This window comes from Barbus barbus (assembly GCF_936440315.1).
Source record: "Barbus barbus genome assembly, chromosome: 22".
In the NCBI taxonomy this organism is placed as follows: domain Eukaryota; kingdom Metazoa; phylum Chordata; class Actinopteri; order Cypriniformes; family Cyprinidae; genus Barbus; species Barbus barbus.
The window spans coordinates 1,882,933-1,896,131 of record NC_136750.1 but is presented as its reverse complement, the minus strand read 5'-3'; the positions used below and the strand labels follow the sequence as shown (position 1 = coordinate 1,896,131).

The following is a 13,199-nucleotide window of genomic DNA, read 5'->3' as shown; positions in this document are numbered from 1 at the left end:
TGTAAAGATTTGTTTAATTTAGATATATAATATTTAATTTAGGTATATTATTTTCTCTCTCTCTCTCTATGTATCTATTTGCTTGCTTGCTATTTTTATTGGCATATTAATTTCCTCTGGAAAATTACTATGAATTTATATACATTTGTTTTTAACCCTTGTGGATAAAAAGTGATATGATTGCTGCAGCTTTATCTGTATTATTGTCAAAATACACACTGTTAACTGTAAATGTTCCACTTAAATGTGCATCGTGTCATTGTTTCCCATATACCGCAAGAAATTAATAGTGATTTTGATAAATATGTTTCAAACTAAAAACTACAGATATAAATGACTATAGTATTATGCTTCCACTAGTTAAATTAAAAGTACATCTTGGAAAATTTATCTTTCTTTCTTTCTTTCTTTCTTCGCTAAATAGACATATTTAATTTTCTCTGGAAATTACTATGGATTGGACAATTGTTGGATTTACACTTCAAGGTGCATCATGTCACTTTTTCCATTTTCAAGTTGTATATATATATATATTTATATATAAGGGTCATTCCTGGGATTCGGTAACATTTCAACTTGGAATATACATGTTTTTCAGCTACATGTGATTCAAATTCTAAATACCCCACATCATTAGGCACATATCAAACCTCCAAAAAAATCATATTTTCCCACCTCAGGCATTAAAGACTTTTTATTATTTTCATTTTTTTTCAGCTTTAGACACCTTTTTTTTCTCAATCCCGTAACGGACAAAATGAGGTTGGTTTAAAATGGATTTTACACAGAAATTGTTATAAAACAAACATGTACGCACTGCTCATGTGTCCCTGATAACAATTTAATGACACAAAATGTAAAATTTTATCATAATTTTCACAATTTTATAGGACTGAAGCTAAAAATACACAAATAGTATGTCTATGGTCTCTTTATTTTTCAAAAAAAAAAATGTATTTAAAATTTTAACTAAAACCACAATTAAATTTTTTTAGCCCTTATCATGTAAGATAGTAATCAGCAAGAAATACTTTTGTCCTTAATTGTTTTCCCTATATTTTAATAAAAATATTCATGTGACAAGGTGTGACGGGGTTGAAGACTGTAACACATTTGAAGAGATACATTGCCTTAAATTTCAATTTTTGGTTTTGTTTCTCTCTCATATTGTCCCCTTGTTTCTGGCTCAACATATCTGCATGGCCAACATTGTCTTTCTGCTGAAAATCTGGGGGCAATTTCTGATGTATGATACTTGTCAAAATTTAAGTGGACATATTACATCAAAAATTCTATTTAAAATAAAAATATGAGTTGTCATGATTTTGGAGTGTATATATATATATATATATACATATATATATATATATATATATATATATTTACTGAGACCATGACTATATTATATTTTTTCCATTACAATTATTAATAAATGAAGCAAATAATCAGGGACATGACAAAATGCTTGGTTTAAGATAGATATAAGACATTCCGCCGGTTTCACAGACAAGGCTTAAGGTAGTCCCAGACTAAAATGCATGTTTGAGCTGTCTCAACTGAAAATATGCTAAATGACTAAAAGTAAAAAGTAAAGAGTGTAAAGACCATCGACTCCACCGGGCTGGGACACCAGCAAAGGATATAAGTATCGCTTTTTATTTTAATTTTATTTATTTATTTTCCATTTATATGTTTACTATTGAAATGTTGTTGTATGCATTTGTCAATTTTATTTAATTTCTGTATTTTCTTAAATGTGTGTGTATAGAGTATTTACAGAGTGTTAACTTTTAGTTTTAGTTACTTTTTCTTATTTGCAAGTCGCTTTGGATAAAAGCGTCTGCTAAATGACTAAAAGTAAAGTAAAGCAAGTAATATCTTGCTCTGACATATCTTAAAATATGTCAGTGTCATTGTTCTGTGTTAAGATGCACACCTATAATGTTTTCTTCTAAAGCATTTTTGTAAAAGTTGTTTAAATATTTCATTTAACTAAGGCCTAGTCCTGGCTTAAACTAAGCCCCGTTTGTGAAACCGGGCCATTATTTTATGCAAAAAATATTAAAATGCAATAATTTTTTTTATTCATTATAATGGGTATCCCAAAGTTTTCTAACAATTAATTTTGGTGAACCACCACTTTAGAAACTCTGAGGGACTGAAATATTACCGAATCCCAGGAATGACCCATAAATATTAGGGGTGGCAGCACGGTACATGTATTCGCCCCGAACCGTCACGGAACGGGCATCTCGGTTCGGTACATGAGGCCTTACAACGAATACAGGCAATTCACCCTCAATCCAGAAGGTTGCCTCAATCCTTGCATGTATATATGTACTGCAGATTATATATAATGTTACATAATATTTGTGTGTATAGATAGAAAAAATTAGAGCTGCTGATACTTAAACATCACGCTGTATGAAACACTGTATCCAGTAATACAACTTGCTCAATATAGCTTTTCATTACCAGTGTGGTCTGCAAGTACTTATTGACTGTTAGTATATTTTTACTTTAAACTGGATTAAAACGGCACGGTAAGCAAATATTCCATTCCTAATATAGCCATGGATGTGCTTTACAAGCCACTTGCTTTAGTTTAAAACATATTAGTGTCAGTCTCAGTTATGAGGAGTTCACTCACTTGGGTGGCTGCCAGCGTAATGAATATGTCTTTCTTGTATCTGGATTGGCATCACTGGAGGCAGATGTGGAGATGTTGCCATGGATGGTGGTGGATGCGGGCGTTACCATAGTAACTGTTGCTGTGGTGGCAGTCGAGGGTACCGTGGGATCAGGATGTGCTTCGAACCAGGTGCTCATGGTTGGCGTGACGTTTGCGTGTTCACAGCGATGGCCGTGGAAGCCTGGACGACACTGACAGATGTTCGGCCGGCGACAAACTGCTTTATTATGGCATCGCGGATGACATCTTGCTAGTGAGAGAACAACAGAGAAACTATATTGTCATTCTATTAATGCTTTTCTACTGCTTCGCATAACATGTCAAGATACAATATATTGAAGATTAAATCCCAGAGTGTGACTTTTCAACACATTTCTAGTCAAAAATTGGACATTGCACTGGCCCTTTAAAGGCACATGGGTCAAGGGGTTAGTTATTAGTTGGTAAATCTAGCTCCATACAGATTAGGAAGGTGTGGATTATGATGAGAAAGCTGAGGGACTGGATTAATACTGGACTAGAGCTCAGGCTGCTGAAGCCCTGTGCATTCAGAGGTTTGGCCTATTTACAGCAGAGGAATGTTAGAAGGTTCACACATCCAGATGGACAGACATGAAGGACATTTTTACTGCCGAGAGTAAGATGCACGATCGTAATATACAGAAAAGTCTTTAACATATTATATAACACACATAAGCCTAATACAATCGATCAATAAAACAAAGAAAGATGTAAACAATTTCTCAACTACCTAACTGAACAAATAACTGCTGCATGCTGGAACAATGAACACTGTGTACAGGTTTGGCAACCTAAACTTGTCATCATTAGTTTAAAATTGATTATATATTAAGTAACAAAAATATGTTTGTGTGAAGAACATACACGCTGAGCAGTTTTTATCAAAGGTCTTCATTATCTGCTCAAGACACAGAACTTAATGCAGGACACAAAACACTTCACAATGGCAGAAGGACACAAGAAAAATGACCAGATTTAGGGATTTACATTGGCAGGTCTTTACACAAAATGAATTGGAAGTCTTTTATAATATATATATATATATATATTTCATTTTCATTATGGAAATTATATTATATTATATTATTCTAAGGTTGCTCTTTCCTCTTTGAATATTGCGTTGGACAGTAGGGGGCCTTCAATTCAAACAGATTGCGAAGCCACATTTTTCCCCTTCCCTTCTGTTTATTATCTTGTTACAGCTCCCAGCTGTGCTGACACTTCAGTTCATTGCCTCATTTGAAAAATCAAACAAATGAAGAGGATTGAACTAGATTTAGTACCGGCAGCTGTATATGTTTGTGTCTTTCTATGAGCATAACAGGAATGTATGAAAGCATCTGAATGGCCCTGAAAGATACTCACGTTTGGTGCATTGTTTGGTTTTGGGATTGACCAGCCATGAATAACAGCACCTGGTGCCACAAACGTTGGGCCTGGAGAAAGATGGACAGAGATCAAGGGTGAAACTCAGGACTTGACAATATTTTTAGTAAAGTAAAGCCCATCAAATGCCACAACGCACAAGCATTGAGTCTGCTTGTCCTTAAAACTGCAGAATACACTTTCTAAACTTTTTATTTCACCTTTCCAGGCTCCGCACCAAATCACTCTGTCTGGAATAATCACAATTTAACCACTTCTGAAAGGACATCTTTAAAAGACTTACAATCTGTGGCCCTGGGCCCCTTAAAATGCTTTGGATTGAGTGAATAGCCTTGGGTTTAAGATGACCCTTCACCCCGTGTTGTATTCAGTGTGGACAAATAGTTCCGATGAATAAAAACGAAGGGGGGTGTGAGTTTGTTATAGACGCCCCCCTTGTCGGGCCTCTGTCCTCCCTGTGCCAATGCACATGAGAAATATTGTTTTTCCCACAGTGGCGCTGGCAGTCGCGTCTGGTGGGTAAACTTTGCTGGATTAAGAGTCTTCTTCAGACGCCTAGGCCACATCTAGCGGCTTCTGGGAGAAAAGGCAATCAGCACACCGACACAAGCCCCGATCCTGAACGGCCACGGCCGGCGCACATCAACATGACCCCTCTGTAGCGTCGGGAGGGATTTGCTAATTAGTTACAGTATGTGCCTTTATTGTATGGCTTCTGAAGGGACACTGTTGGGACCTGGCAGGCCGAGGGATGACCGTTGTCTGTGCAGCGTAAGCCGAATGAGACAGAGCTGGCAATGTGGAGGTCAGATTGACCTATAACCTTCCAAAGTTAATTCATCACATGCAGATTTGGAGAGTTAACTAAAATCACTGGATCAGTATGCGAGCTATCAACTTGTCTGTTTATTTAATGTTGCATGGATTTAATTGCATTTTAAAACACTGCTTGTAAATATGATCCCAAAATGCATTTGTAAAAAAAAAAAGGGCATTAAAAAAGAAAGAAAAAATGCATATGTTACATGCACATATATATATATATATATACAGTATATATATATATTTTCTGTGCATCCGTAAAGGGATCGTTGAGCCAAAACTGAAAATGAACCCTATGTCATTCCAAAACCCCATGAAGAACCACTTCCATAACGATTTTTTAACATTCATGGAAACTTTCCATTGCACAAAAGGTTCTTTAGATTATTAAAATGTTCTTCACACTAGGAAAATAATGGTTCTGAAAGGTTCTTTGGGGAACTAAAAATGGTTCTTCTATGGCATCTTTACAAAAACACCCTTCTGAAATCTTTATTTTTAGGAGTGCATGGCTTGAAACCTGAAGCTTTCAAGCTTCAAAAAGGATGCAAAAGTACTATAAATTGTCGGTAGCTGTCCTGATTTAAGTGTTAGATTTCAAGCCTTTTGAAGCCATACAAAAGGTGATTTTCGATTAAAACTATGAAATTTCCTCATGGCATGCTGATAAGAGTGCATGTAATAAGAAACTGTTGAGGTAAATCCTTTTTGAGATAAATCAAGTCAGTTGATTCAGTTCACAAATCAAAATGGGATGATTAGTTCGTCAATCAACTGATTCAAATCTCTAGTGTACTTGACTGACTCACTCAGTGATCCAGTTTGAATTGAATGGATTGCATGATACTTTTATTTTGCTTTTGTGAGTTTTTGAAGATTGAAGGTTACAGTCTTATTTTATTTTTTTATTTTTTTCAGTTCTCTTTTTGCATTCTATGTATAAAAAGAAAGCCATACTGTTTTTGAGTCGTGACATGACTAAGTAATGACATTATTTTATTTTTGGGTGAACTGTCCCTTTAAGCTGAAGCTGTGTTGAGGTGTCTCATCACACTGAGACCTTTTACCACTCGTTTGTCTGTCTGATCTCTAAATAAAGGCCTTGACCCTTCACTTGGGCCCCTATTAGACCCAAATAGGGTCATTTCTGCACTGACAGAATGGAAAGTTGCCATCAGCTTTTATACCCCGTTTGGGTTTTAATGCGAGTCGACACCTAAGCGATACATTCTGAATGAGACGTGAGTGATGTTTACAGAGCTGAGAGGCTCCCATTAGAGCAAGACTCGATAGTGATCAAAGATGTCTGTGTTTATTCTGCTCACATGGCTACGGCGGACACAACTGTTTTGTCAAGATTTAGACATGTTAAAGGGATAGTTCACCAAAAAAAGAAAGTTGTGTCATTATTTAGTCCCTTATGTTGTTTGCAAGCTGCTCTTTTGCATACAACCCAAGTGGAAACAGCCGTGATTGGCATTCACTTTCACTGTATGGAAAAGAGCAGCTTGAACATTTTGCTAAATATGTCCTTTTGTGTTCCATGAATGTCTTATGGCAGTGGTTCTCAAAGTGTGGTACGTGAGCTTCCTCTAGTGGTACGCAGAAGAATCTCTGAATTAAATATAAATATACATAGTGCTATACTGTATTTTAATGTTGGTTATAATGGTGGTACTTGGAAAGCCAAATATTTTCTGAAGTGGTACTTGGAGTAAAACATTTGAGAACCACTGTCTTATGGGTTTCTAAGTAAATGATGACAGAATTGACATATTTGGGTGAGCAAACCCTGAAATCAGATTTGCTACCACAAAATATAAAATCCTTTAATAATATTTAAAGAGAATTATGTGGGCATTTGGATATAATCTGAAGAATAAAACATCTGTTCTTTACCAGCTGCTTTTGCACCCACATGCATGTCATTCTCTCAGTCTACAGCTCTTTGGTTTTCTCTGTGTGAACAGAATGCAAAGAAACAAAGCGGTGAACGAATCTTTACATCTCTCAAACCTCTGCGCCTCCAACACGTTAGTAGGAGCAGAGGCTGTAAAATAAAGATTGTAAATGAACCTTTTATATTTTAAAAATGTTATACAAAAAGGGGGTTTTATGGTTTTCTTCTTGGCCTCGTCTCTTTTTTCCAGCACCTCGTAACAGAGAAGCTTCAATAAAACCTCAACCGTGGTCCTCGAGGTCAAACATGTGGGTTAACTGCTGGATTATCACAAAGCTCACACTTTACTTGGCACCTCTATCAAGGAGGAAACAATCGTGTTTTTGTCTCCCTTTGAGGTGTGAAAGGCACCGTTGATGCGCTCTGAAATGAAGCCGTTTTCTGCGCTTGGCCTTCAGAGCTCTGAGCTGCTGAACCTGCGTTGGGCCTGTTAGCATTACTAGACTCCGCAACAACACCCTCCTTCTCCTTCTAAACTACCATATTGCCCCGGGATGGACAAGTTTCCACAGTCAATGTCCTCGGTTGACCCAAAAGCACAATGAAGGAGGAGGAGGGAAGTTACAGAAGAGCAGCGGTGCATCCTTGATGAACTCTTACACAGGTTCAGTGGCATTCTGGCTCCCTGTTATGGCTTACAAAGACCAGTCACTAGGTCTCTAACGTTTCAGGAGAATCAGGAATTCCCCTCATTGCTTAAAGGATCAACACTTCCGGTGTGAGTCTAGAGAAACATCTGACTGAACGTTACGGCAAATAAAGACGGGCCAAAGTTGTCACATCATTCTGGATCTATAAAGAGCTTTGATTGAAGTAAAGTGCTCTGTTACTATAAACTGCTCGTAAACGTGGAACTTAGAGAGAAGCAGTGAAGACAAAAATGCAACAGTTTGGATGCCAGGTCAAGATGAGGATGAGATGTGTAGTAAACATGATGTTTGACCTCTTTTACAAGCAAGTGTATTGCAAAAAAAGTCAAATCTCACAGAAAAGGAGAAAAAAAAAGAATAATTTTGGAGTTGTTCTGAATAATTACAGATTTTTCTTCTTATTATTATTATTATTTTTTTTTAATTGATCCCATTAAGGTTCTTTATGATTGATTCAGTAATAAAACAAAACTGATCCTGTACTTTTATGCTCACTACATTTGAAAAGCAATAAAATATAATTTAGTTTCCATGCATTTATTCAATCATTTTGACACAAATATCTTGAAAGATGTGAACAAGATCGCAAATGTTATTCCTTTTTAGATTCAAATGAGTGAAAAATACTCATTTTAGTTTATCCTGACACTCTGATCTGAATCTAGCTCATTTTTTTAAATTGATTCCATTAAGATTTTTATGATTTATTCAATAATATTATATGAAAAAACAATTGATCCTGTACATGTTTACTATATTTAAAAATAATGTATATAATAAAGGTCTATTTACTTTTCAGCTAGTTTCGAGGTCACATATATATTCAATCGTGTGACCTCAGCATCACCTCTTGCGATGAATTGATGAGACTCTTACCCCTTTAAATCCGTCTGATGTCTGTGTCTCTGTGCTTTGCTCCTGATTTGTGGAGGATGGATGAGATCAGGAGACATCTGATGACTGACTGATGAGGAGCTTGCGGTCGCCAGGGAAAGAGAGGTTATAAATAGAAGTCCAGACAGCCTCCACAGTTCTGACATCGTTATTCCGACCTGGTGAATTGTAATTGATGAGTTTTCAGTGGGTTTGGCAGCGCGATCCGTCTCAGTCATGCTCTGCTGCGAGTTCGCACTGACTTGAATGAAAGAGATGCGTGGAGAACTTTCAGCCAATCAGAGTGATCCGTGGCTTGTAACCAAGAGACAGCCAATCAGAGCTCAGACTCACAGAGCAGCGGTGATGATTGTGATAGATACACATTTTCATGTTCAGATGTTTGAAAGCTTTTCTTTTCCTAGTGTTTTTTTAAGGGAGAGAAACTACAAAAAAATAAGCATTTTTTTCGACTTTGCTAAAACAAAACAAGATGACAGTCAAGGTCTATTACAGTATATACCAGGCTTTTATATGACAAATTATGCATCTTATTTACAGAAAATAAATAAATAATTTATATATATATATATATATATATATATAATTTTTATTTTTTTCTGCATCATGTTTTTAATTATAAGATTAGCTTATTATTTTTAAAAGTAATTACGCACACACACACACACACAAATATATACATATATATACATAGCCTACATACATATAATGTTTCAGTAATTGTATGTGTGTGTAATTATGCTAGTTTAAAATGTGATAAACACGATGAAACACGTTGTAAATGTAAATGTTGTTAGCCATTGCTCAAATAATGATTGAGAACAAGGACATATTTTGAAGGTACAATTAAACTAAAATAAAAAAATAAAATAAAATAATAACTGAATCTGATATTATAAAATCAAATTATGCTTATTTTATTAATCATGATGAAATGTATTAAAGTGGGACAAATTAACAAAAAATGACAAAACGCCACAGAATTCAACAAATCCACTGCTAATACTTACTGATGTTTGTGCTGTTGTTATTTTCCCTCCAAAATTGTGTCACTTCCTGGAGGATGATGTCATTAAGGCCTTCATTATTTAAATGGATATTACAAAATATTAACAAGAAAGTCAAAAGTCTCAAATATTTCAATTATAGAGGAGAGAGAGAGAGAAAGGAAACAGCTTGTTTAATTCTAGAAGCTTGTGCATTTATAAAATAGCACGTAGAAAATGGTAGCATTCACAGTTAACATTTAGCAACATTGATAATTATCATTATCTAAGTTGTGATTAAAGGAAACCAATATGAAATACTTTTTTGCATTTACTTTGTCAGCCACAGCTGTCCGTTAACAAAAGACAAGTCATGCATGACATGCATCAGACCAATAATGCCTTGAGGCACTGATACACTGACATTTTAAAGTGTTTAAATTAACCAGGGAATGCATTAAATTAACTATTATTGTCTAATATTCTCTTCTAATTTCCTATTCATTATGCCATTTAAAATAATTATATTTTTGGCGAGTGAATGCAAAAATAAATGGCAATAAAATAATTATGGCATATTTATATGAATATATTTATTCATTTATTTAGTTAATTTAGTAATATTTTATTATTATAATATTTATTACTTATATATTCATTAATTATTATTAGCATAAATGTTACATCCTATATATTAAATCATATTTATATGAACAGTAATGAATTAATATTTTAACGGAAATTATGTGATATAGTAATTTACTAATAATAGTTAAGCTTGCAAACACTCATGATTTTTGTGTTTAGTGCATTTCTTGTAATATTCTGGACACATGTCCCAGTCCTTTCTTTCACAGATTTCAGCCCCCTTTTTAAAATTGTGCTAAATGTGTGCTGTTGTGCATCATATTCACTAGATGGCACTAAAAATCAAAGTAAATGTCTGACTAAACAGAACATGAATGGAACTCAGCTTGAATTACAGCAAAGTCACGACACATGCAGTCAAAGTCCATAGAAGCACATGGTCAAACACTTTTGAAAGAACTACTTCATTAATATTATATTATTTACAAGTACAGTGTTTTTTTTATTTATTTACTATTAACATTTTAAGTACACTGCAAGTGCAAATGTAGTACAATTAAGCACACTTAAGGGTGTTTTCTGGGAGAAAGAGAGCAAAACAGGTTCCTTCTGAATGTCATATGCTCTCTGAGACCTTCTGGGAAGTGCTGTGACTTTTGAAGGTGAATTGAATTATTGCTTTCAGTGCAGAAAGCATAAGCCCTGTAGACCAGGCTGTGCATTAACAGAAGAGACTTTCCTCTGATAAAGCCTGACACAGAACTAATTGCACAAGGCCTCAGAGAGCCGGCAGAGAGAGAGAGGGAGGTGTCAGATGGGGCTGAAATGTTATAATGGCCAATTACAGCAGTGTGGCCACTTTCCTAATGAGCATTTGGAATATAATTAGAGGTCAGAGGTCAGTGTACTATAACCCAGGGGTCACCAGAGGAGAGGACAATGGCAGACGGAAATGCCGCTACTACACTTTGCAGCTGATTTTTTTTAGAATTGCCCAGAAAAAAATATATAATGTGAAATATTTAGTAACAATAATTGTTTGCAATATGTGTTGAAAATAGCACATTTGATGTTTATGGAGTCAAAACAATGCCGCATATATTTGCAAGAGAATTGAAGTATTGAAAATGAAAGTATTGAGAAAAAATAATGTGCTTTTTGTAAACAAAAATATAGAATTGCAAAATAAAATGAAATATTGTGAGATAAAAAGAAGTTTTGCAAATCTAAATGAAACAGAGCAAAAGCCATGGCCATATCTACTCATTTATTTGCAACGCTGCTTTTTTATTGCGTTTCAGTCAAGTCTGAGCTTGCGATACCGTTTTCCACTTTGCGCTTCACGTTTCTGCGCATCTCACCTTGTGGCACTGTTTTGACATGGGGGTGGAGTCAAGGGACGGGGGTGTGGCTCCCTGGAAGTGATGTCATCGGCCCGAGATGCAGAGCACAACTGATCCAGGCACTGTCATTGAGCAAAGGCATGCGGGTGGATCGTTTCCTTTTATTCACTAGCTTTAAAACATGCATGTTTATACATATAAATCCCAAACCAACACATTCTCACCTGTGAAAGTTTATCCCATTTTTTGAGGAATTTGAACTGCAGTGGTTTTTACAAACAGAAAACTTATTGGCTGCATCCAACATCACATACTTCCCTTGTAAAATGTGACAACAGAAGTATGAGTTCACAGTACTGATAAAGAGCAGGCAAAAAGCACCCTGATGACCTACTTCTTCTGGCATGATTCTGAAGTGTGCATATGATGGACACTTTACTATGACTTATGAATGTCAGAGATGCGACACAACTGACTATCATCGGTCACATGACAATTACAACATGGCAAATATAGGTCCAGATTACCTTCATACTACACAAATTCCCATTATAGATCATACATTTATATGTGCATAGATGCAAACTCATCTGCAAACTCAGTTGCAAACAACTCAACTTTTTGAGATCTGAATAGGTCACCTATGAGATTTGCTTGCTCATATTCATACTAGATATCGAACACTTATAGTACTTACTCAGAGTCTCAGACAGTATGCGATTTCGGATGCATCACGTATCATGTGCGAGATATTTGGCAAAAGACGCAAGCGCAACAGTCAAGCATGTTTACATGGAAAAGTAGAGCAGTGGAAAGGAAAACCAGATTCTGTGTGAATAGCCCCTAATATTCTCATCTATTACACACATAACATCTCCCTCATCGGTGGAAGCGACTGTGAGCTGGTCAGTTCATTGGAGTGTGGCTCTCAATCAGCTCTAGCCTGAGGCCACAAGAATGTGCTGATGAATTAAATAACAGAGATAAAGACACGGAGAATAACCACTGCTCACACTGTAGATAGAGCTCCTCTCAAATGGCAGAGATGTATAATTATGGCCTACATTTAGATTTTTTTAAATGCAGTGGGATCGAAAAGTCGAAGACTTCTGTATGAGAGAACAAAACACACACAGGAGTTCCCTCGTGTCCCATGAATCCACTCTTACAGTATTACAGATCAAACCTGTTTCTGTTATGGGAGTTCAGGAAGAGGACATAGCAAACAGAATAACAGTGGCCAAGCTGAAATATTTATAAATGCCTTTACATTTGAAAGATTTAGGTCTGAGGCTGACAGAGGTTCTACAGATTTATAGGATATGGCATATGGGACTATGAGAATATGGGAACATTCATTTCTAATCCTCATACATCCACAGCCTGAATTCAGTAAAATTCAAAAAGAAAAATAAATAAATAAATAAAGAAGGCACTTTCCATGAATAGGTTACATAATAGGTCTTGAAACTACTTTTCTCAGCAAATAGTCAGTGAAAGGAGGTGCTCGACCTAGATTTAATTTAGCCGCAATTTTTTAGTTTGCAATTTTTATAAGCCCTAATACCAACATATGAGACTCATCTTTATATTTTCCCATTAAATTAAAATAAGCTTGTCAGTTTTCTTATAAAAACTTGAATGACAAGGTTAAAAGTAAAAATTTTCCGTTTTTTGGACTGTACAAATTGTGAGCATAAAATTGATTAAACACACCTACTGTGCAAAATGTGGAATACTGTTTTTGGTCACTACAATTTCTTAATAAATTGAAAGTATTAAATTGTATTCAACAATTAAAATGATCATGATTTTGGCCAAATTTGTTAAATTCAGTCAAGAAAGTCAGGATCAGCC

The 13,199-nt window shown here is 35.5% G+C and overlaps 1 protein-coding gene across 1 annotated transcript; it reads right to left on the bottom strand.

The window, feature by feature from the left end:
- Positions 1–1,681: 1,681 nt before the first annotated feature.
- Positions 1,682–8,637, bottom strand: LOC306888070 (uncharacterized protein). The gene is made up of 3 exons (XM_079446197.1): positions 8,408–8,637; positions 4,079–4,149; positions 1,682–2,942 (listed from the first exon to the last, which is right to left on the bottom strand). Exons 1-3 carry the CDS (start codon positions 8,569–8,571, stop codon positions 2,647–2,649), a joined length of 531 nt encoding a protein of 176 aa, XP_079302323.1. The 5' UTR covers positions 8,572–8,637; the 3' UTR covers positions 1,682–2,646.
- Between the last annotated feature and the right edge of the window lie 4,562 nt (positions 8,638–13,199).

Bases quoted from the DNA above. Each gene is read 5' to 3' on its own strand.
- LOC306888070 (XM_079446197.1), bottom strand. From the start codon at position 8,571: ATGTCAGAACTGTGGAGGCTGTCTGGACTTCTATTTATAACCTCTCTT. The intron at 4,150-8,407 runs GTAAGAGTCTCA...ATCTTTCTCCAG, and splicing joins CATCAGACGGATTTAAAGGG to GCCCAACGTTTGTGGCACCA. The intron at 2,943-4,078 runs GTGAGTATCTTT...TTCTCTCACTAG, and splicing joins AACCAAACAATGCACCAAAC to CAAGATGTCATCCGCGATGC.